Source organism: Suricata suricatta, chromosome 5, assembly GCF_006229205.1.
Source record: "Suricata suricatta isolate VVHF042 chromosome 5, meerkat_22Aug2017_6uvM2_HiC, whole genome shotgun sequence".
In the NCBI taxonomy this organism is placed as follows: Eukaryota; Metazoa; Chordata; class Mammalia; order Carnivora; family Herpestidae; genus Suricata; species Suricata suricatta.
The window spans coordinates 17,098,459-17,124,275 of record NC_043704.1 but is presented as its reverse complement, the minus strand read 5'-3'; the positions used below and the strand labels follow the sequence as shown (position 1 = coordinate 17,124,275).

General features: G+C 40.1%; 1 protein-coding gene across 1 annotated transcript in view; it reads left to right on the top strand.

Annotated features, from left to right (window-relative positions):
* Nucleotides 1-25,817, top strand: part of MAP3K7CL (MAP3K7 C-terminal like) — a 99,736-nt gene that overhangs the window by 53,504 nt on the left and 20,415 nt on the right. The window contains exons 6-8 of the mRNA XM_029938679.1: nucleotides 8,816-8,961; nucleotides 10,974-11,082; nucleotides 24,231-24,292. Of these exons, the coding sequence (XP_029794539.1) occupies nucleotides 8,816-8,961; nucleotides 10,974-11,082; nucleotides 24,231-24,292 (317 nt within the window). The remainder of the gene's footprint in view (nucleotides 1-8,815; nucleotides 8,962-10,973; nucleotides 11,083-24,230; nucleotides 24,293-25,817) is intronic.

Genomic DNA, 25,817 nt, shown 5'->3' with positions numbered 1-25,817 from the left:
GTGCTGGAGGTCCTAGCATCAGCAATCAGACAACAAAAGGAAATAAAAGGCATCAGAATCGGCAAAGAAGAAGTCAAACTCTCACTTTTATTTGTTGGGAGATTTTTGATAACTGATACAATTTCTTCATTGGTTATGGGTCTGTTCAGATTTTCTATCTCTTCCCGTTTGAATCTTGGTAGTGCATGTGTGTTTAGAAATTTGTTCATTTCTTCTAGATTGTCCAGTTTGTTGGCATATAATTTTTCATAGTAATCTCTGAGGATTGCTTGTATTTCTGAGGGATCATTTGTAATAGATCCATTTTCATTCATGATTTTGTCTATTTGAGTCTTCTCTTTTTTCTTTCTGAGGATCCTTGCTAGAGGTTTATCAATTTTGTTTATTTTTTTCAAAAAGCCAACTCTTGGTTTCATTGATCTATTCAACTGTTTTTTTGGATTCTGTATTGTTTATTTCTGCCCTGATCTTTATTATTTCTCTTCTTCTGCTGGGTTTGGGGGTGCTCTTGCTGCTCCCTTTCTAGTTTCCTTAGGTACTCTGTTAGACTTGATAGACAGATGACATGATATTCTACATGGAAAACCCGATTGACTCCACCAAAAGCCCACTAAACTGATCCATGAATTCAGCAAACTTGCAGGGTACAAAGTCAATGTGCAGAAATCAGTTGCATTTTTATACACCAATAATGAAGCAACAGAAAGAGAAATCAAGAAACTGATCCCATTCACAATTGCATAAAAAACCATAAAATGCCTAGGAATAAACCTAACCTAAGATGTGAAAGACGTGTATGATGAAAACTATAGAAAGCTTATGAAAGAAATTGAAGAAGACACAAAGAAATGGAAAAACATTCCATGCTCACGGATCAGAAGAATAATCATTGTTAAAATGTCATTATTACCCAAAGTAATCTACACATTCAATGCAATCCCAATCAAAATTGCACCAGCATTCTTCTCAAAGCTAGAACAAGCTATCTTAAAATTCATATGGAACCACAAAAGACCTCGAAAGGCCAAATAATATTAAAGAGAACTAAAACGGGAGGCATCACAATCCCAGACTTTAGCCTCTAATACAAAGCTGTCATCATCAAGAAAGTATGGTATTGGCACAAAAACAGATACATAGGCCAATGAGAGCCCAGAACTGGACCCACAAATGTATGGCCAATTAATCTTTGACAAAGCAGAAAGAGTATCCAATGGAAAAAGACTGCCTCTTTTGCAGGTGGTGCTGGGAGAACTGGACAGTAACATGCAGAAGAATGAAACTAGACCACTCTCTTACTCCATACACAAAAATAAATTTAAAATGGCTGAAGGACCTGAATGTAAGACAGGAAACCATCAAAACCCTAGAGGAGAAAGCCGGAAATAGCCTCCTTGACCTCAACCGCAGCAATTTCCTACTCGACACATCCTCAAAGACAAGAGAATCAAGAGCAAAAATGAACTACTGGGACCTCATCAAGATAAAACGTCTGCACTGCAAAGGAAACAATAAAAAAATCTAATAGGTAACTGACAGAATGGGAAAAGATAATGGCAAATAACATATCGGATAAAGGGCTAGTATCCAAAATCTACAAGGAACTCACCAAACTCCACACCCGAAAAATGAATAATCCAGTGAAGAAATGGGCAGAAGACATGAATAGACATTTCTTCCAAAGAGGACATCCAGATGCCCAACAGGCACATAAAACAATGTTTAGCATCACTCATCTTGAGGGAAATACAAATCAAAACCATACTGAGATACCACCTCACACCAGTCAGAATGGCTAAAGTGAACAAATCAAGAGACTATAGATGCTGGCAAGGATGTGGAGAGACGGGCACCCTCCTACACTGCTGGTGGCAATGTAAACCGGTGCAGCTGCTCTGGAAAACAGTGTGGAGGTTCCTCAAAAAATTATCAATAGAACTCCCCTATGACCCACCAATAGCACTGCTGGGGATCTACCCAAGGGATACAGAAGTGCTGATGCATAGGGGCACATGTACCCCAATGTTCATAGTGGCACTTTCAACAATAGCCAAATCATGGAAAGAGCCTAAATGTCCATCACCTGATGAATGAATCAAGAAGATGTGGTATATATATATAAATGGAGTACTATATGGTAATGAGAAAGAATGAAATATGGCCATTTGTAGCAAAGTGGATGGACCTTGAGGGTGTCATACTAAGTGAAATAAGTCAGGCAGAGAAGAACAGATACCATATGCTTTCACTCATAGGTCTAACAGGAGAAACCTAACAGAGGACCATGGGAAGAGGAAAGGGGGGGGAGAGTTAGAAAGAGGGAGTGAGGCAAAGCATGAGAGACTCTTGAATACTGAAAGCAAACTGAGGACTAAAGAGGGAGGGGGCAAGGAAAAGGGGGATGATGGTCATAGAGAAGGACACTTGTGGGGAAGAACATTGGATGTATATGAAAACCAACTTGGCAATAAACTATTAAAAATAAAAAATAAATATAATAAAATAGCAAGAAAAAAAGAGAAGCATATCTACAGTTTTATGTTTGTGCATTTTATCAAAATGATCTAAGTCAATATTGGAGAATATTTTTTCTTCTAAAAGAATAGTATTCATGTTGGGTTCTACACTGAGCCTGCAGAGCCTGCTTGGGATTCTCTCTCTCTCTCTCTCTGCTCCTCCCCTATTTGCACTCTCTTGTCTCTCTCAAAATAAATCAATGAATAAAACTAAAAAAGTTGATTAAAAAATGATGGTATTGACTACCTATGACGTGGTCCTGCCTCCCCTCTTCCCCCACCAAAAAAAAAAATAAATAAAAATAAATAATAAATACACCAAACCTGAATCTGATCAAGTTTCTGGATCCCACTGTCAATTTACAGGGAGTCTAGAGCAAAAGGAGCATGTTAAACAAGAAGGTTGAGGTGCAATTGTGGGAAGCTCTATGGTTTTCCAAAATAAATAAATTACCAAAAAATGAATTGGAGGTGATATCTATAGGTTTTAAAAATGTGAAAACAATAGCAAGCAGTCACATAGTTGGACTTGTTTGGGTCTTGTTTAAAAATTAAAAAATGAGGGGAGCCTGGGTGGTTTAGTTGGTTGAGCCTCTAACTCTTAAAGTTGGCTAAGATTATGATCCCAAGATTGTGAGATCAAGCGCCACATTGGGTTTTTGTCTCTCTCTCTCCCTCTGCCTCTCTCCACTGCTTATGCTTTCTCTCTCTCTTTCTCTCAAAAAATTAAAAAAAATATATAAAATGAACTGAAAAAATAGTTTAAGACATTTGTGAGAAAATTGGAGATTTGAGTGCTATCTGGATGTTTAATAATGTTAGGCAATTGTGGGGGCTATTGTTTGGTAGGATAGCACTATTTGATGTGTTAAAGAAGGGAGTATTCTTGTCCTTTGGGGTAGACACTGCAATATTTATAGGTGAGAAGAAGTTCATATTTTCCTTAGGATACTATTAAAATGATGAAATAAATCTAACTGTACTGTAGTAACAAGTTTTCAAACTTGGTTTCATTAGTTCTAGGTTATATTTTTGGGAAAAATGGAAATATTGAAATAGCCAATAAATAACTTCCCATAGTCAAGAATATTAAAGAAAATTTCATTCTTCTCTGGGAGCCTGATGTCTAAGTTATTACAGAAATGAGGACACATATGTCAAATCCAGTCAACTATAAACAAATAGTATAAAACCATTAAAATTCTATATAAATGAAGTTATAAGGACACTTAAACACACACATATTATATTTTTCCAGTTTGGGAAACCCTGAGTTCTCCCATACTTACTTGTTGGCTAATTCTGTACAGAAAGTGTCTTAAAACTATAAACATCAGGAAATACTGGCTCCCTATCTGTTTTGGTGTAGCTCATAAGCTAAAAATGGATTTTATATTTTTAAATAGTTGACAAACATCAAAAGGAGATAAACTTCCAGTTTTAAATAATTTACAGCATGGTGACTGTAGTTAGTTAACACTGTATTGTGTATTTGGAAGTTGCTAATAGAGTAGATCTTAAAAGCTTTCATCACAAGAAAAAGAATAGATAACTATGTGTGGTGAGGATGTTAACCAGATTTATTGTAGTGATCACTTCACAATATATACAAACATTGAATCATTATGCTTCACCCCTGAAACTAATATAGTGTTATATGTCAATTGTATCTCAACAAACCTTAAGAAATACCAAAAGGAAAATACTATTTGGTGATATAACTGTCACCAAATTGCATGATATAGTAATGTCAGCATCTATAAATGCAGTTTTTATTTGCATATTGTCTATTGTCGTTTTTGACAACAGAAATGGCAGAGCTGAGTCCTTACTACAGAGACGGTGTGGACTGCCAAGCCTAAAATATTTACTCTCTGGCCCTTTACAGAAAAGTTTGTCAACCCCTGCTCTGATGACAGAGCTGAGGCTTGAGGATCTGAAGTTTCTAGTAAACTTGTGTGGAATCACAATTCAAATCTAGGTTTTATAACTCTAGATACCCTTTGGGTTTTGTTTTTCTATTAAGTCTTTCAATAATCAAAACAGCCTGTGACACATGTACCATATTTGGGGAAACTGAGACATGGACTAGTTACATAACTTTACTGAAGTCCCGTATCAGAATGAGACAGAGCCAGGCTGGGGACCCAGGCAGCCTGGCTCTTAAATGCTGTACATTATTCTGTCTTTCCTAGTGAAGGAACCAAAAGGCCCAGAAAGGATCCATCTCTTCAGCTTAGTGATATAAAGTTGATCATTCTGCTATCTTAAGCCTGAATTCTGCCCCCATCCACAAATACAGTTGACCCTTGAACAACGCAAGTTTGAATTGTACAGATCCAATTATGTGCAGAGTTTTTAAAATATGGTACTGTAAATGTATTTCGTTTTCCTTATGATTTTGCCATTTTCTTTTCACTAGCTTACTACTTTATTGAAAGGATAGAGTATATAATACATAAAACATATGAAGTATGTGTTACTCAATTGTTTATGTTAACAGTAAAGCATTGCTCAAAAGTAGGCTATTAGTAGTTAAGTTTTTTGGAAATCAAAAGTTCCGTGTGGATGATTGACTGTTGGTGAGCATGTTGGTGGCCCTAACCCCCATGTAGTTAAGAGTCAACAACTACATGACAGCAAAATAATCTTTCCTTACAACCATTCTTTAAATACTGTGCAGAACCACTAGTATTTCTTTTTTTAATTTAGTTTTTAAATTTACATCCAAGTTAGTTAGCATATAGTGCAACAATGATTTCAGAAATAGATTCCTTAATGCCCCTTACCTATTTAGCCCATCCCCCCTCCCACATTCCCTCCAGTAACCCGCTGTTTATTCTCCATATTTAAGAGTCTCTTATGTTTTGTCTCCCTTTCTGTTTTTATATTATTTTTGCTTCCCTTTCCTTATGTTCATCTGAGTTAAGTCATATGATACTTGTCTTTCTCTAACCATTAGTATTGCTTATTTAAATTTATAAAACCCTGGGCCCATCTCAGTCCTACTGAGTTACTGCCATGACAGAGTTTGGGAGTGGATATTTTTACAAGGCATGAACCTGTAATGAGGAAAATTTGGAACATGCTAGCCTTGAACATACTAAATCTTCCTCAAATGAGGGGTAGTTGGCTGGCTGAGTTGGAAAAGGATGAAACTCAATCTTGGGGTCAAGAGTTTGAGCCCCACATTCGTATAAAGATTACTATCAATAGATCAATAATCACTCAATCTTCCTCAAATGCTTATTGATTTATATCAAGAAATTCAGACCACAGTATTGTGACAAGGTAGACATCATGAGCCCCTGTGCATATTATACACCATAATTCAGAAATAATTCATTATTTGAAAAGCTCCGCGAATGCTGTTAAAAATAACCTCTCATGGGACACCTGGTGGCTCCATCAGTTGAATGTGGGACACTTGATTTTGATCTCAGGGTTCACTTAATGAGATTGAACTCCCCATCAGGCTTATGCTGACATTGTGGAGCCTGCTTGGGACTCTCCTTCTCTGCCCCTCCCCCTGCTGATGTGTGTGCACCCTCTCTCAAAAGAAATACACTTAAAAAATAAACTTGCACATAACAACAAAATACATTTATTGTTGAAAAGAAGAGAATAAAAATCAGACTTACTGCTTCTGCCCAGAGACATACTGTTAATCTGCTAATATTTTGATGTGTACTCACAATCCTTTCTTGATTGAATTAGTACAATTCTACTGAATTCTTAAAATACCATGTAGTTATTTTGGGTTACAGTTGTGGGAAGGGATTTCACTTGGGTTTCAGATTTGTTACTCTCTTGGAAGTGTTTAGATAAAGAGCCAAGAAATACACTGTTGCTCCTATGGGAACAGAAGAGCTAGTGAATATTAATTACTATTTAAAACCTTGAGTTTAAATGATGAGACTTGGACAGAGCACATCCAGATTATTTGGATTTATTCTTTTTGTTGCTTTTTTGGTACTGTGAAATTATCCTTTAATGAAATCTTTTCCTTTTTAGCTCTTTGTCAGCTGGTCATCCACCAGACCACTGTCGATGTCATCTTTGATGTTACAAGGATCGACCCATTGACACTGAAGCCCACACAACGGGCAGTCACCAGGATTGCTTTAATTGATGCTAGAGAATTCTCTCCTTGAAGACCAATGCTGCATCTGTCACATGCTTCCAACAATATCATCAAAGATGATAGTTCCAGGATTAAAAAAAAAAAAGGATGATAGTTTCATTGTATTTAACGTGTAACTGCCCCTTTCTGTTGGGTGGTTCCAAAATTTTGATGGCCAGGGCAGAGGAGGAAAGTGCTACCTCATTTTGGGTCTTTCCATTCTGAAGGATCAATTTCACTAGAATCTGGATGCTTCCAGTTGCTGATTCCCTGGGCAATGTTGAGGTCACCACCAGGCTTTCTCAAGGGGCACTTAGTTGTTGATTTGGAAGCCACTGCTGATGTGGTACCTGCTTCCTTATCATCATAGATAGGATGCACAACTTTGATTTCCTTGGGGTGTCATGATAAATATGGCTAGTATCAGATTAACCTGGATGCCAGACCATTGAAGAAAGTTTTACTTCTGTCTCCTCCAAGCCAGAAGTTGAGAGTCAGACATTGTTAATGAAATAATTCAGTTGGATATTTCATACAGAGTGTATCCTGATGTAGTGTAAATAGCATGAAACTCCAATTAGAAAACTGGATCTTATCTGGGTTCTTTATTCCCTACATACCATTTACCCTTAAGCTTGTTACTTAAATTATCTGAGTCTGAGTTTGTTCACGTATCAAATAAGGATGTCAATATTGACCATGATTATGTTACAGGATTACAGGGAAGATGAAGATGAGTTAGTGGATAAGACTCTTTTGATAAATTAGAATGCATTATGGAAGCCGATATTAACCATAAAATAACATCAAAGCAGTAATAATTCCTGAAAAGATTTGCAGTTAAGAAATGCAAATAGGTTTACAGGTTAATGCTCCAATCATCTGCATCTGTGCAGCTTATTGCTGTGAATATCCTAACAAATCAGCCTTTTATTCATTAGATCAAGGGAACCTGCTAAGTCCTTTACTTAGTTATTTAACCTTCTTTGAGCAGCTTCAGGATTACAGGAAAAAACAAATGCAAAGCAGAATTCCCATATGCTTGCCCAATGCTTCTTCCCTGTTTATTTTCCTGAATATTTGCAACTTTCATTAGTGTGGTACATTTTGTTACAGTCGATGAGCCAATATATACATATTTTATTAACTAAAGCCCATAGTTTAGGTAAGGGTTCACACTGGGTGTCGTACATTTTGTGGATTTTGACAAATGCATAATGCCCTGTATTCACCATTATACTACCATTCAGAATATAGTTTCACTGCCCTAAAAGTCCTACCTGTTTGACCCTCTCTGCCTCTCTCCCGAGCCTCTGGCAACTATGGACCATTTTTACTGTCTTCTTAATTTTGCCTTTTCCAGAATGTCTCATTGCTGGAATCACGCAGTCTGTAGCCTTTTCAGATTGGCTTTTTTCACTTAATAATATACATTTAAGGGGCATCTGAGTGGCTCAGTAGTTTGAGCATCTGACTCTTGATTTCAGCTCAGGTCATGGTCTCACAGTTCATGAGTTCGAGCGCCGGGTCGGGCTCTGTGCTAACAGCACGGAGCCTGCTTGGGATTCTCTGTCTCCTGCTCTCTCTCTGACCTTCAGGTTTATGGCTATTAAAAGGGATGAACAATTCTAATGCTCCATTCCTTTTCACCATTGACTGGTTTTGCGGTCAAGCCCATTAGTAGATGGGATCAAGTCATCAAGCCCGTCAGTGGCTCCATCTCAAACCTCACGTTCTTAACCGGGATCATTGCTGCTATCAACTGAGAGTTAGCTTGCCGTCTGTCCAAGTTGGCTGCGTCTTGCTGAGCTGATTGGTGCTGCCGACATTTTTGCTGACTGGAGTCATGCTATCTTTGCCAGTTTGCTGGAATAGACACAGACACCGATTGGGTCACGCTGAAGACATTCCTGTCTTGTGAAGCAAGTCTGTTTGTATTTTAGGTTTGCCAGGACTAATGAATTAAAACATTTGGACTCTCCACAACTTGCTGTTTATCAATGCTTCTGACAGGAGGAGGGTTTTCTTTTGCGCTTGCTTTTTCTAGAAGCATGACAACATCCTGGCTGTTGGAGAGGCAAGGAAAGGAGAGAGGGGTTGTGGAGGGAAGCGGAACAGGAGGCCCGTGTGACGCGGGGGTCTGGGGAGAGCAGGTAGCAGTGAGCTGCCCTGACAGCTGTCATTGCTCCTCAGATTGTCAGTGGCTGCTATGCAGCAGGTGCAGCCTGCTCTCTTACTAGGTCTTCACTCCACAAAGGCAACGACTGGCCAAGGCAGCGGCTGACCCTGGATTACACAAGTGCAGACACTCAACTAAGTGAGGTAAGGCCAACAGGTGTGAAAACCGAACTAAATGCTCGGGGCACCGGCAACTGAACCAAAGCTCTGTTACAGCCGGGCGGAGGAAACAGTGGTCCATTTTTCCCAGGCAGTGTGATGTAAAGGCAAGTTGGTTTAGGGGCTCTCCTGGCCGACTCCGTCTGGAACTCAAAATCTACCTCACTTGGCTGCTGTCATCCTTCCTGAGACAGACAGATGTCCTTGGTTGTGTGTAGGGGAGGGGCTCTACTGAGCTGTGCTTATCAATTTCATTTCCTGGTGCTGGAAAGCTGGAGGCAAATTTTCACCTCTTGTGCTTTGTTTCTTGGTGCAGGAAAGCCTTGGGAGATGTAGTCAAAAGAGGAGTGCTTTTCATCCTTAGATGTTAGGATAAAATGGTTTGGTGATGGTACAGTGCATAACAAAGACTTTTTCTTTTAGCTGCAACTTTGAGGGGCTTTTTATTGTTTGTTTTGTCAAATTTGAGACAGTCTGTTCTAGTCCCTAGGAACAGGTGGCTAACAAGATGGTCGATTCTAAGCAGAGGCGACTACACAGAAATGTATGTCAGAGCTAAGATAAAACAAATCCTGAGTCAAGTAACAGCAGTTTTATATTACCCTTTTCTTAAGTTGAATGTTTGGTGTTGTTACTTTTTTCTAACTTTGAGTGACATGACTCGGAGAGCTTTATGGTTCATTGCTACATGTAGTTTTAAATGAATGGGCCAAATATGATTCTAGCTGAGTGATAAACAACATGAGTTTTTCGCCAAAGCTGGACTAGGTGTTTAATAATAAGCTTGTTCTCTTTCCAGATCCTGGGTAGGATGGTTCCATATGTATGTATGTCTAAATATACGTGTGTGTATATAAATATACATATGCATTCGTGTCTGCTCTATAAATAAGTGTAAAAACAAAATTCACTGTTCTAGACACTATTTTTAGATTCAGAAAAGTTATGGGAAAGAGTCAGAAACCTTGCTATGAGAAAATGTCCTGGTAAACAGTTCCCAGAATCTCGTGGAGGATGGTTAAAGAGATGATTTATAATTTGCCATTTTTAGAGACCTTTTCCTTAAAACATCACTCCGTTTTTGGTTTGCTGCTTACATGACAAGGAAAGTAGAGTTTCGGGAAGCATGATTAAAAATAGAAAAGTTGCATATATGTATTCAAATAATGAAGACATAATATATGTATAACAATATCTTCTCCTTAGCCCCATTGAACAAAAATTATCAAATATCTTGGTTAAAATGTATTTGTGCTAAGTTCTATTATTATAACTAGGAAATATTCGTGTAATTTTGCCCATCCTAACTCATCAGTAGGACTTTTCCCATTCATTCTATCTTTGTTTATTAATTAAGTGATAATTTAACACATACATCAATAGGATGTTTTTAAGTTCTGTCTTTTGCTTATATCATACATTGTTAAGATGTACAACCTGAGAAATGTTTCATATACTTACATGTAGTTAATTAGATATTCAAAGCACATAATATTCATAATATAACTGTAAGATGCTTAAAAATAGTCTTGGTATTCTTGAAATGGCTCCATGATACTCATTCTTTACCCCTCAATTCAGATCAATAATTCAGGTCCAATTTAGATATTTGAGTGTGAAAAGCTAATCGCCGTCCAATGCCCTCTAGGGCTTCTTCATCCTCCTCAATTAAAAATAAAACACTATATAAGACCTTGAAGGGCCAGGGTTGGACTGGAACAGTTTGAAGGAATACTAAAAACGTGAGGTGGGTGGAGAGTTTGCTCCATCTTGTATATTTTATTCTAGATATGTATTTCTAAAATAATTTTTCTATAAGCCCAAAAAAGAATTTTAAATGGGTCAGGTAGCATACTTTCCATGTAGGGGAAGAAAACTAGGGACTAGGAGTATCTTCAAAATAAGAAAGTAATGCTTACTAACTTCTTGAGGTCCTCTGAATATTTATTTGAAAGATGACTCAGGTGAATGACAATGGCTCTCCTCTGTCCTCACAGCTGGAAGACCCAGAGGAAGGCCAGGGCTCAGGTGCCCACATGATCAGCACAGCCAGCGTACCTGCCGATAAGCCAGTGCGCATCGCCTTCAGCCTCGATAATGCCTCAGGTACGCTCTGCCCCAGGGAAAGGGTCACCTCCTTACCATCATCTTTTCCTGTTCCATAAAGGGTGTTTTTAAAAATGCATGCCTGGCATGACCTAATGAGGGGTGTGTGATTTTTCATCAAGCCTTGTTCGAGTGTGGCCTCCAGAAATGCCTCTGGTAATGCTTCCCCCATTTCCAGTCCTTGGTTGTTTTAGCACATTTCTTCCTCCTTTTTTACTTTCCCTATGTAACTTTCTTTTGTTATAAAATACATGGTGCTATAACAACTTCTAACAATTCCAATGTATGTCATTGTAGAAACTGTGTGAGGAAACATTTATAGACGTGCTGGCAGTTGGTTAGGTAATGTAAAAATATCACTGTCCGGGTTCCAACAGCATTTCCTGGAGCCCAAGTTCCAAATGCTGGTTTCCCACTGGTGCTCCCACACTTCCGGCTGAATCAACAGATTTCAGCCAGAGTGATGGATGGGACAGGTGAGGCAGACCCTCCAGAAATAGTAAGGTCTGAGGTGGAGCTGCCATACTTAGGGCCCTTTGTCACGGCTGCCTTCAGTGACCTCTTAACACACATATTGCATTACACCACCTATAACGGTGACCTCAGGTGGTGTGAGGTCACAGACGCGAGGAGGGGAATGCTTGGAACTCTTTCACGGGCATCAGCCTTCGCTCTCAGTCTGTCATCTGTTAAAATCATGTAATCACGTGCTCAAACAACATTAGCATGTACACCTTGAGTCTTTTGAGGGGTGATTCTGTTTATCAATCAATCATCTCTGTTTTTTCCTACAATGCCCATGTAGGAGTAATATTTTAAATTTTTTATGTTTTTTTATTTCTTTTTGAGAGACAGAGAGAGACAGCACGAGCAGGGGAGGGACAGAGAGACAGGGAGACACAGAATTGGAAACAGGCTCCAGGCTCTGAGCTGTCAGCACAGAGCCCGACGCGGGGCTTGAACCCATGAACCGTGAGATCATGACCTGAGCTAAAGCTGGACGTTCAACCGACTGAGCCACCCAGGTGCCCCAAGGAGTAATATTTTAAAAAGTAATATTTGGAAAGGAGCTAGTTTGTCCCTAAACTAATGCAAAGCAAGGATCTGGGCTCTGTGAGGTCTGACATGATACAGCCAGGTCAGGCTTTACTATACCAGGTGATTATGGTTGTGGGACATCTGGCCCCATTTTCCTGGACCCTGCAGCCCCCAGTGGAGGATTTGTTGCAGAGTAAGAGGAAGTGAAGCCTGACTCTACATCATCTGTTTTTTTGACCCTCTTCCCATGGCCTGCTGTTGTCCTATGTCTCTATTCAGGGACAGCGGTGAAGAGAAATGCTCCCAATAGGCAAACCAATCCATCCCAACAAAGAAATGACAACTAACATTAATTGCATTCCTCTTTTGTAGTAAGTAGGGAATACCTACTGCCGGGAATAACGATGCAATGTAGGCATTAGTATTGCCAGTTTACAGACACAAAGCTTGAGGTCCAGAGGCCACACTGTTAGGTAACAAAGTTCTGATTTACACTCAGGTCTCTAGACTTATGAATCTGAACTCTATTCTTCTTTATCACTACTCTGAAAAGGAAAAGAAAAGCCCCTCCTGCTTTTGAAGAATAGTTCATACTTGAGGGGCTAGCTTAAAGACAGGTACATGTAAGCCCCCAAATCCGGGGAGAAAGAAGTATAATTTTCTTCCTTGTGATTGTGTCCCAGAATTTTATAGTCAACAGCCTTACAAGGGAAATTTTAGTAGATAAACTTGTTTATTCCAAGAAATTTTATTGTGTCATAATTTGGGATGAGACAAATAATGTATCATTTCCTTGTCTTTATTTTAACAGAATTTAATTTATGTACAGAAAAGAGCCGTGGAGAGGTGGATCTTGATATCTGGGCTGCATGAATAGACAAGTACAGGACATGCAGCTTGTAATTAACTTGCCACCAACCTTTGAATGATATTGGTCCCTGCTTGGGAGTTCGTGCGTGTTTTGTTTTTTTTTATCAGTTAATTTAGGTTGATTTGTTCCAGTCTTTCAAATGTCCCAGGAATGCCCACTTTTGCAATTCATGTTTTTGTTTGAACGGTAGCTACAAAAAGGGGTTGTTATTTATTTCAAGTAGTTCCACAAAAAGATGCTTGGGAAGATTTATAAAGAAATTGCTAAAATTAAAATTTTTCCCCCTATGATCTATGTGTCCTCATATCTCTAAAAAGGCATCTCACTAGAGAATTTAGGGCAGGAATGGGTCTCTGTGTTTCTCAGCTTTTCTTAAAATAATCATCTGAGAGCACTCATCAAAAATACATGTTCCCAGGCCCTACTCCTGTGTATTCTTATGCAGCCGGTGCAGATGGAGGCCCGGCGGTCTGTATTTTTGCATGCACACGAAGCTGTGAGTGTTCAGAAAGATGCTTTGCAGATATTTGGAGACACTCCCTCTGCATTCTTGAATAAGGAGCAAGTGGACTGTCACACTGAACACTTGCTGTCACACACACTGTGCATGCCTTTTGAATTCCAGTGCATTCTAGATCACACATTTGGGGGGAAACAAAGGAAGATGTCCTAGACTTCCATGGTAAATGGGGACACAAAGATGGAATTTGGGGAGGTGTTTCCATATTCATGGCTTTATTGCTGAGGGGTAAGCAAAGTCCATGAGAAAAGAGACATCTTTCCCTTTTAATATTAATTTATGTATTTCTTGTGAGCCTAACACAGTTATATTAAGTTCTATTAAGCTTTTTTGCATATTTTTGTATATCTTGCACATTTTTCGGAGATGATTTGGTATAGAAGTTAAGGACACAGGCTTTGGAGTCAGGAAGATGTGGTTTCTAGACTCATCTCCATTACTATTTCTTTGATCTTGGGGAAGTCACTCAATTTTGCTGAACTTCAGTTTCCCACAAGGTGTATATAGTAATAATTCACACACTTGTCGTTAGAAATAAATAAGACTATATAGGTAAAACATTTAGCATGGGGCTTGATACGAATTATGTACCCAACTGCTCCTTGTATCTATGATAATTGATTCTGGAGAATTAAGGAAAATATAAACCACTGAAGCAATTTCATGTCCCACCTATATCTCCCACATCTACTTAATGTCAAGGTAGGGTTTATAGGTATAAGTGACCTGAGGTTATTTAGGGACTAGTTATCCAACTGGTGGACTGTGAGTATCCCTGCCTTACCTCTTATCAATGAGCTGAACTTAGTTTTGATGCTTCCAGCACTCTGCCAAAGGTGGGTGAGATGTGCAAAAGAGGAGTGTCACATGATCCCTCCCATGGGTTTCATAAGGCAAAGAGATTTGGGGAAAAATCCATGTCACTAGGAGCAAATGGGAAGAGCTTCTTGGGAGATGTGATAGTCAGCTTGGTCTTGCAGATGGGTAGGGTATCGAAATCATTATAGGAAAGGTACCATTTCTGGGTACCAAGTAAAAAAATGGGGACTATCCAACTTTTAACAATTCTTCCTTTTCCTCCCAAACAGAAAAACTGAGCAAAACCTAAGAGTCAGGAAGAGCATGATATATTCAAGAAATAGTAAAATTCTTGTCAACTGGAGCAGAGGTCTGAATGGAGGAAGAGTAGCATTTAAATGAGCCCTGATTTGAGCCTTACATTGACTGTTTACATAGCCATAGACTAAAGTTGACAATATAATCCTAAAAGTTCAACAACAGAGTTTGGATTTTATCAGAAACAATCGAGTATCAAAAGTTCTTGAGCAAAGCGGTGAAAGGACGAAATTGTTAAACGTTCCATTGGTGGCGTGTCTGGAATATGTAGAGATGAGAGAATGGATGAGGCTTTTTATAATGATACAGAGACAAAGTACTGGGTGCCCACAGCAGACAATAAAATGACATCACTGAATTCAGAGTATACTATGAAGGAAGAGTTGAAAGGACTTGGTGATAGAGGGAGGCAAACCATAAGAGACTCTTATTTTTTTTTTAATTTATTTTTGAGAGAGAGAGAGAGAGAGAGACATCATGAGCAAGGGAGGGTCAGAGAGAGAGAGAGACACAGAATCTGAAGACAGGCTCCAGGCTCTGAGTTAGCTGTCAGCACAGAGCCCAATGCGGGGCTTAAACCCATGAACTGCAAGATCATAATCTAAGCCAAAGTCAGATGCTTAACTGACTGAGTCACCCAGGCACCCCCATAAGAGACTCTTAAACACAGAGAACAAACTGAGACTTGCTGGAAGAATGCTGGGTGGCGGATGGGCTAAATAGGTGCTGGGCATTAAGGAGGGCACTCGTTGGGATGAGCGCTGGGTGTTATATGTAAGTGATGAATCACTAAATTCTTCTCCTGAAATCATTACACTATGTTAACTAATTTGGATTTAAATAAAATTAAAAAATTAAAAAAAGGAAGAAAATGGTAGAGCTAGGACTCAAACCATGGTCTTTTTGACACTGATATCCTTTAAACAATACCACATTGCCCTTGGTAGGCTAGAAGCGTTGCAATTTATTAATCTACTTCCTTTTAAATACACTGCATAAAGTGATTGGAAAGAAAGAGTTATAAATGCATATCTTTCTATTTCTCACAAAATGTGCATGATTTCCTTAAACCAGTCTTATTCTATGTAGCAAGAAATTGCTAAAGCTGTAAAGCTTAATTCCAAGAAATTCTACTATGCTTTAAAAAAAAAAAAAGAACTTGGTCCTGGCATATGGGGAGTTTATCATTGTTTATTGATAGCAGAATGAGCCACAACATTCCAAATAGACCATAGACCTCCAGGAGCTTAAAGGAAGCGAGTTCTTTTTTTGGGGGTGGGGGGGGGGAATGCTCTTTAAAATACAATCACCTCTTCTAGCTTATCATCAGAATCCTTTGTTAATTAACACTTAGCTAGCCATAATTCCTGGAGCCAACAATGACTATCTTTAATAAGCTAATGATCTGATTGACATTTCCAAACTGGGAACTCCAAAGAGTTAACTTTCTAAACTGGGGCATTCCCGGAGTTAGTTTTCCCAGTAGAAAATATGCAGAAGAGAAACATGAATCCCATCACTTGGGTTATTAGAGAATTGGGGGAGCTTCTCCAATTGGAGAGAATTTAGAGTTGGACTGACATGAGGATTTTGTGCTCATTACTTGAGAGTTTTCTTTATTTCTGTCAAGCGATGAAATCTGAATGAATTTAAGCATGAATTTAGACCTTGACTTCAGGGCTCGTTGTTGTTTTTATTTTTTTATTTAGAAAAAGTCAAAGATATTAGTATCAGCCCAAGATGGTAGCTTTCAATCTTTTGTTTTTAAAACATTCTTTCAAGTAGGGTGTCTGGGTGGCTCAGATGGTTAAGCATCTGACTTTGGCTCAGGTTGTGATCTCGTACTCTGTGAGTTTGAGCCCCACATTGAGCTCTGTGCTGACAGCTCTCTCTCTGTGTCTCCCTCTCTCTCTCTGTCTCCTCCCCCCGCTCACATTCTGTCTGTTTCTCTCTCTCTCAAAAATAAACAAGCATTAAAAAAATGAAAATTTCTTTCAAGTTATTAGAATTTTTCTCGTCTGGGTATAAATTAATCACATGACAGTTAGTTAAAAAAACACAAGACTCATTCTGTTGGTGTCTCTTATAAGTAACACTATTCTCACCTATGTTTGTATGGCAGCCACAACTGTGTGGAGCCACGGAAGTAGCTCCCATTGCATCTAACTGGGCATTGTGTGACCGTCTAGTGTGCACGTGCAGAACGGGTTCTCAGCAAAATTGTGATGCAGGGAAGTGTCTGTTGTCATTGTTGCTTTTCTTCAACATGTTCTATCTGTGGAATCTCTGGGTATTATTTCTGTCTCCCTCCTTAGGGCCCTAGTATTTCCTGAATTCTCTTTGCTCCAAGCTCTCAGTCCTTGTTCAATGGGAAAACCCTGGAAAACCTCATTCACACTAAATGTTAAATCAATATTGAGGTTTACTTAAAAAAAAAGTCTCTCTCAGGTGTTTTTTGTTTGCTTGTTTGTTTGTTTTGCATACCCACAGGGGAATAGGTAGGAAGTCAAAGATGTGCCTCCAATTTTGCCTGGAATGGAGAGCACAGTGGGAGGGGGAGGTAATTGATTCCAAAGTTCAGTCAAGGTGTTGCTGCAGTCAAATGTTCTACCCCTGAGCTATACCCCCAGTCCAGTCAAGATGTCTGGGACAGGGGTTCTTAAATGCTGCTTTGCAGACCTGGTCTGGCTCTGATGAAGTTTTCACTTCTCTGATGTAAAACAAAAGAAATAAGGACATGGAATCCCCTTGGAATTTTGCCAGCCAATGAGGTGAGGATGAGAAAAGAGTGGCTGGGAGAGACTTTGAACTCTTTCAAGTCATCTTTCCCAACTCTGACCCTATTTCCAAAGCTGCCTCCACACACCGTGACAACAAGCAGTTGAAAATCCCTCACAGATTGGTGGGAGTGGGGTCCCCTATATTTACATCATTTACAAAGCACAGAATTGAGAATCATGGTAGAAACTTAATCATCACGTACTATAAAATCAACAATAAAATATCTGTAATCATTTTGAGTTTGTTATTCTGATATTCGATGAAGGTTCTTTGAGATACAGTTGGATTAATTGGTTGGTACCCGCTGCTTAAGGCCACAAAGGCAGAAAGGCAGTCAATGTTTATTGCTTTTACTTGTATCATCTCATCAATTTAGACTGGCAACAACTCTGCGGGGAGATTATTAGACCCATTTTACAGATGTGGACCATTGGCAAAGGGAGGTTAAGTAACTTGCCTCAAATCAAGCGGTTAATAAGTAGTAGGAAGGGATTCAAAGACAGGCCCTTGGGGCTGTTTTTCCTTTATTACCCATTTGGAGGTAGGGTTCATGTCATGAGAGACCAGCATGATTGTTTCTGACAGCAAAGAGTTTTCTCAATAGTCATAGGAGATGGAGAAAGGTTAGTTCTGATTTGCTTTTATACAGTAGGAAAGAAGAAAAGTAGAGGTACGTTTTATTTGGTGATGTGCTGAGAAATAAATAATACTTCCAACACATTCTTTTTGAAGCATGTTTCTTATAAGCTAAATAAGTAAAAATATTCTAATAAAAGAATAAATTGATAAGAGCTACACTAATAGTGGCTAGATGAACGTTTCTAAGAAACGTAAAACCTGTCTTTAAGCTAAATCAGATCTCTCCGTGTGGAGAAATATCATTCAGTCTATTTGATGTATCATCCTGTTTGGCTCATAATTAGAGGTACTGGTTGAAGTGATATGATGATTACTATTAATTATATTGACAGTCTGCTAGATGTCACACCAAATCACGGCCTGCATCCACATCCACATCTGTCCTTTTAATTTCATGGGTCCTGAAAAATCTGATGTGTTTTAAAGGATTCACATCTCTCATGTTTAACAAGCAGGAAGCAAAGTTTCAAAAAGCTTTTGAGATGTCTCAGAATAATGTGATCCTCTAACTAGAACCAAGGTATATAGATTTTTTTTAAAAAGTTTTTTTTGATATATTAGTAATGTGAGTTGACAGCTTGACACTTATTTCTAAATATAAAATATGAATCTTGATTTAGATTTAAAATGAAAGTACTCAAAGGCATTACATGCATACTTTTTTTGGCTAATATTTCATATAGAAAGTGTTTGCTTTGATAGGGAAGTAAAAGGGAAACATTTCTCTGAGTTAAAGGAAGAAGGAAAAATCCATGAGACGTGAGGTTGTGGCTGCATGAGGGAAATCTCTCTTAACTGGCATGGGGATAACTAAGTAATCAGAAGTGACGATTCTCACGCTGCCTACGGTCTGTTTTATTCAGATGAGGAATAATACCTTCCAGCCCCACCATCAAACACATACTTTCATATGTACATATCCTTGCCCCCCATGATCCCTTTGGTTGGGGTTAAGGTGAAAAGGAACAGAGAAAGTAAACTCAGTTATAGTAAGCATTCATTATGATTACTGATTATTTCCTAGGTACTAAGCTTTAGGTTAAATGAGTCGACATATGCATTCCTTTACTAATAATAAGTTTTCGAGGCAAGGAATATCATGCCCATTTTGCAGGGAAGAAACCAAGTCTTAAAGAGAGTATGTGGATTGTTCACGTTGAAAGGTGGCTGACCTGAGCCCTACAGAGTGTTGCACTGACCCTCTTTGCTGTTAGTGTTTAGGAACCTTCACGGGCGAGTGGTTCCAGGAAAATTTTTGCATGAGCCTCGGCACATGTACCCGTTGCCCAAACTTATTTGCCTCTTAAGTGTGAGTTTGTTCCTGGTGCCCTGAAGGATGGTCTCCAGGACACTCATGGCCAGGATGGCTACACAATTTGCAGAGGCATGGCACAAAAAAGTGCAGGGCTACTTGCCCACAAATGATTGAGAATTTCAAGTACTATGGCTGGAACATCGAGCCAGGAGCAGGGTCCACCTGGGGAAGGGCTCTGTGTGTCTACACGGACACCGGCCCACGGAACCAGCTCTGACTCCAGAGAACGAAGTCAGATGGAATGGATTCTGGACAAGGCTGACTCTTGGGTTTTGGTTGGGGAGCAGAGTGGGGCTTAGGAGTGTCCTCTGAGCATGGCTTATCTCTGTCCTGAGGGCTCCTCTGCGTGGAAATCCAGACAGTTCCTACCAAGGATCTGCCTCCAATTCTGCCCAGGATGGAGAACACACTGGGCAGGGGAGGTAATTGATTCCAAAGTCCAGTCAGGATGTTTCCTGGAACAGCGGTTCTCAAATGCTGCTTTGCAGACCTGGTCTGGCTTTGGTGAAGTTCTCACTTCTCTGATGTAAAATAAAGGAAATAAGGACATGGCAGTGAGGTGTTTTGGTGTGTGTTTGCTTTTGTCTCTAACGCTAAATTTATCCAATATAATGGACACTCTTCTACGATTATTTTTGTCTTGAGATTTGGGAACTAAAATGTTCTCTCTGTCATAAAGAGATACTAACGATAGGTAGTTATTTTGAGTCACCCTCACTCGCTGAATACAAAGTTGGACACTAAGGCATGATTACAAATGTTTTGAGGAACATTTCACTGTTGCATGAAATACAGAAGTCTGGGAGTCCATGGATCAGAAAGTGAAGGAAAGCAGAGTAGTATAGAGGAGGGCGCTTGGCTGGGGAATACCCTTAATCTTAGGAGACTTTTCTTTCCCTTGTTCTTTACTCTACACTGAGTCCTGGAGCAGATGACGGCTTAGCCCCTTCCAGCTGCAGCATTCTCTGAAAACTCTGACCACATAGCTCTCATTGTTCAATGTTAGTGAGGATTTGGATTCACAGACCCACTTGGTCCCACTTATCTGATTCATGGAGAAACACTGAGAAGACAACTTAAGGAAATTTGAAACAATAACCTCAAAGGCAGCTAGCTCAACAGCTGTTTGACAGAGGCTGAGGCGAGCCCATCATAAAATGTACTATGGCATGTCATAATGGTCGGGATACCAGTAAGAAAGTTCTATCTTAAGTACCATTGACTTAGTCACATCGTGTTTGCAAAACAGGCAGTGAACATCTGCTTATCAAAAAAAAATTCCTTTGGATTCCTTCCCTTATATTTCATTCTTTAAAAATTCCTTAGGATACATTTTACTTGGTCCATTAAGCCCACTGTGGCATTTTGAAAATGAATTATTTTTTAAATAATAACACATTATTATGATTATCAGTTTGCCAATTTAGCATAGAGCCTTAGTCGCTGCCCAGCCCATAACAGGCATTCAGTAACTATTTGGTAAACAAATACATTTTAATAAAAATGTACTTGCATTCTGATCTCATCATAGTATAAGCATATCTAGTGAACCGCTTTCCTTCTTTATTTTTTTTTTCAAAAAAGAAAAACAAGCCAAACTTGCCAGAGAGAGGGTCTCTTGCCTAGCTACTGTACAGTCCACTTTGTTCTTCTGGAATCGTCAAAACAAACTTAACTGCTCTCAGGCACTCCGATCCAATATCACCGCCAAAATGTTTTACAACGATTTGGCCAAATGTTTGTGGAACAGCTGTGCTACTAGTCTGCCTGAGTCATTTTCCTTCTTTCCTTTTGGCCCAATCGTGTGATTCATCATTCTGCTTTTAGAATATTTGCCTATTTTTAAAACCCGTCAAAGAAGGCAGCCACTGTTTAAAAGTAAACACACCACACATCAGCTCAGGGCAGCTATGCGAGCAGCTTCACAAGCCCTGAGATCTCCGGCTGCAGGAGTGCCAGCAGAGCCAGCTGGCATCAGGAGTGGGATACAGGACTGGCTTTCAGACTTGCTTGTCTCTTACATCTGTCTTTGGTTTTCTTATTTCCGCTGCCACTTCCTGCTTGGATTAATCAACCTTGAACCCATTGTTTAACCAAAGTCTTATTTTTATTTCGCTTGTCATTACAACATCCAACATCCAATATCCAACATGTTTCTATGCCAATTAATTAGACTTTGTTTCTAAACTCAAGAAATCCAATCTTAAATGTTAATCTGCAAAATTATCAGCACGGTTACCTATAAGTGCCATGGTTAACTATAGGTAATGACATAGATTTCTGTAATGCACTTTATTAATTCTGGGTCATACCAACATCTGCTACTTACTTTACCATAGTAAAGCAATTGAATAACTTTCTTCTTTTTTATGATTGAGCAGGAAGGAGTGTGACTTCGTAGGGAGCAAGGTGGATTAAATCCCGGGAAGCCTTGAACTCCATTTCTGGCTGTCTTTTAGAATTCTAGAAGGCACTGTCTATTCTTGTACCTTACGGAAGTGGTTTCTCCTTCTAATGAGTGCCTGTTCATCTCTGATTATTAGGGTTGGGATGCCAAAGTATAATATGTTCCCGTTGACCCGTGCCAAATTGTTCTGGCCTTAAACTCAATGCACTGACATAGTCAGGATGTCTGGGTTATTATTTTATTGAAGTAAATTTAAGTGCACCTTAGACCAAAATCAGTTTTACAAACTGTAGGTTTTACAGTGAAGGCTACCTGTGAACCATCAGTAGCAACAAGTGAATATTTCTGTCTTTTGTCTGATTCTCTGCAGATGAAGGATTTAGAAAGCCAGGGTACTTGACAGAAGTCATTCGGAGTAGGAAGAGAGTACTCAGGGCCGGAGTATTGGGTCTCCTTGTGTCCTCTTGATTCAATCCTCTGGCTGGCAGCAAGGGTCTTGGGAGGATTTCCCATTTCTGCTTCCTCTGGGAAGCTGAATAAGGTTAAGTGGGAGTATTATTATACCACTTTTGACTAAAATTTACCAGAGGCTGTTAACTGCTATAACAGTTTGGCAGAGGCAAATGTCCTTATTTGAATTATCTTTCTGGTAATCATCTTTGGTGCCTTCAAAGAATTATAATGCCTAGAAGCCAGGAGTTCCATTTTGCTCTGGACTATGTTTCAGTGAGTAGGGAGAGAAGACTTGTTCCTGCATTGGGTATGGCTCATATCACATGCTCTTGTTCAAATAGATCATCACATTTTGAGGCACCTGGGTTGCTCAGTTGGTTAAGTGTCTGACTCTTGATATTAGTTCAGTCATGATTTCACAGTTTGTGAGTTCAAGCCCCATGTCGGGCTCTGTGCTGATAGTTCAGAGTCTGTTTGGGATTCTTTCTCTCCCTCTCTCTGCCCTTCCACCCCCACCAAACAAACATTAAAAAACAACACCAACATAAAATAACAAACAAATAGAACATCACATTTTTATACACAGATTTGGTTATGGTAGTGAGAATATAAAAGCTGTGATCTTTTCTTTGTTATAATTTAAAACAGATTTGGCTTTCTTTTTTAAAAATATTTTATTTATTTTTGATACAGAGAGAGAGCATGAGAGGGGGAGGGGCAGAGAGAGAAGGAGACACAGAATCTGAAGCAGGCTCCAGGTTCTGAGCTAGCATTAGCACAGAGCCTGACTCAGGGCTCAAACCCACGAACGTGAGATCTGACCTGAGCCAAAGCCGGAGGCTTAACCGACTGAGCCACCCAGGCACCCCCAGATTTAGCTCTCAAGCTATTCTTTTTAATGTTTATTTATTTTTGAGGGACAGAGAGAGGCAGAGCATGAGCAGGGGAGGGGGAGAGAGAGAGAGAGAGACACACACAGAATCCGAAGCAGGCTCCAGGCTCTGAGCTGTCAGGATAGAGCCTCACGTGAGGCTCCAATCCATGAACTGTGAGATCATGATCTGAGCTGAAGTCGGACACTTAACTGACTGAGCCACCCAGGCAGCTTGGTTTTTCAACTACTCCTTAGTCTGTATTTCATCTTATTCTCATAGTCAGCTGCCCTGGGATAGGTGTTGTCAACATGGAGGGGATGGGAAATGAATGGCCCTGCATAGCCAGAGTCTGCCTGGAGACACGAGGTCCTGCTGACAAGGGGCTGTCCTCAGGTAGGATGGCGGAGTCAGCGGTGTGTCCTTGAGGAGATTTGGGGCTGATTTGAATATTTAAGCCAAACTCCTCTCAGGTTTCCTCTGATGCTTCTGAGAACATCTTATGATGCAGCAACACGTGCCTATTGCCACTCAGTCAGTTTAAGGCAATTGAGGACAGAGTGGCCACGGCTCTCTTCGCTCAGGCTCTCCCCCTTCAAGGCAGTGATCTGGACCTCCGGGAGGGGGGGTACCGCTGCCTGGTGTGTTGAGAAGAAACTCTCTGACGAGGTTGCTTCCTGTTATCCAGTGTGACCCAGAATGAGGCCCTGGATAACTGCCTGGTGGTGCTGGTTTGCGGTCATGGTATCAAAGCTCGCCACCTCCGAGTAGAACTTCTATTTTCCCTAACACCTTCTTCTGCCCCATTGAAGTTGTCTTGGTCACCTCATTAGCACCTTGTTAAAGCACTTTCCTGCGTCCCATGTAATCTGGTTTTGGCTAACATGAGAATATTGCAGGACAAGTAATACTTCTTAATTGTAGAGCTCCCAGACTGAACATTTGAGGATTCTTATACTTGTTTGCATCATTTGCAACGATGCTCTCTGTGCTCCTGTTTGTACCAAAGATGAGCAAAATTGTCTTCTGTTTCCACCAGAAGTGATGAAAATATGCATCACATAAGCCTAAAGACGGTAAGAGCAGGACATCTCCCGTGCTCTATAGTGAAGAATCATTTTATTTTCATGTTTTAGATGATACACCTCCTGAGGACTCCATTCCTCTGGTCTTTCCAGAATTAGACCAGCAGCTACAGGTAAGGCTATTTCCAGAGTCTTTCTTTTTTTTCCTCCTTAGTTTCACAAAATATAATGGATGGATAAATGGCCTAATTGAGAAAAGACTGACTTGGAGACAGAGTGGGGAGTTTCAAGTCATGAAGGCTTGCATTTCTAGAACTCCAAAGTCATGCGATTCTCAAGCAATGTCCCTGGCTGGGTATCTAGCTATGGAAGTTTGTACAATATAAGCAAGCTTCCAAGGGGCTTAAGGAATTCTGGAACCTGGGAACAAGCTGGCACCTGCTCTCCTTTCCTGTGAATGTCTCTGGGCCATTGCAGTGGTGACTCACTTCGAGTTGGTGATTTAGTGATAAACTGTGCAGAGGTGACTTGTCATGGGGCGGGAGAGTGGGAAAGACTTCAGAATAATCTTCCTTTCTCTTCTCCAACCCAGACTTCCTGCACTCTTCTGACAACCTGTTCTATTTTTTAATTTTTTTTAACATTTATCCATTTTTGAGATACAGAGAGAGACAGAATGCAAGTGGAGGGAGGGACAGAGAGAGAGGGTGACCCAGAATCTGAAACAGGTTCTGAGCTGTCAGCCCAGAGCCCAATGCGGGGCTCGAACTCAGGAACGGTGAGATCATGACCTGAGTCAAAGTTGGGTGCATAACCAACTTCTCCACCCAGATGCCTCTGACAACTTTTAATAAAATGTAATTATTTTAAGTTAAACATTCTGAATACCGGTTTTATCCACGAGAGAAATATTTCTTACGCATAGTGTATGGATGATCCATCAAAGGGATCCCATTTTAATACACCAGAATTATTTGGAAGGAGTTAATTTGTGACATTTCAATTTTCTTTAGATGACGTTTGGTGATTCCAGGCAAAGATGGCTTTCTGCCTGAAATACTTGGATACTGGCCTTGGGTCAAATGTTCCCCTGAGTGTCTCACTTCAGTTACATTTAGACGCGTACATTCTGCACATAGACATTTGCTTAATCTCTACTTTTCTTTCTCTAAGTATTGATTTTGAAAGCCTTTACGAGGGGTCTGCCACCTCCATTTTCCAACAGGCGTGATGTGCCCCCTCGTCTTAACACCCAGCAGCTTTTCCCATTGGCATCCTAAAGTCGGTCGTGTTTGGGAGCCCTGGTCCTGCCCAGCCCTTGACAGAGGTGGGAAGAGCCCTCATGCGAACCCAACATAATGTCCTTTTCTTTTGGCTCTGATACTTATCTCGGCCCACGGCACTGAGTTAAAAACCTGGAAGTAGCCACGTCAGAAAGGAAGAGCTGGTGCTCAGTGCTGAAGTGCTCTCTGAGAAAGCAAGCCAGCATGACTCAGGTGTGACTGGGTGTGAGGAGTCCTCATTCTTACCTCTGCCACAGTCATGGCCATTGTCACGGTGCTCCCACAGAAAGTCCCCTCAACAGAATGGTATCAGTTATGCAGAGATTACTGAAGATTGTCTCTACTCTCTCTAAAATCTCCTCTGCAGCTATCAGCCATCTTATCTCCTCGTCTGCCTGGCCCCCCCCCACCCCCC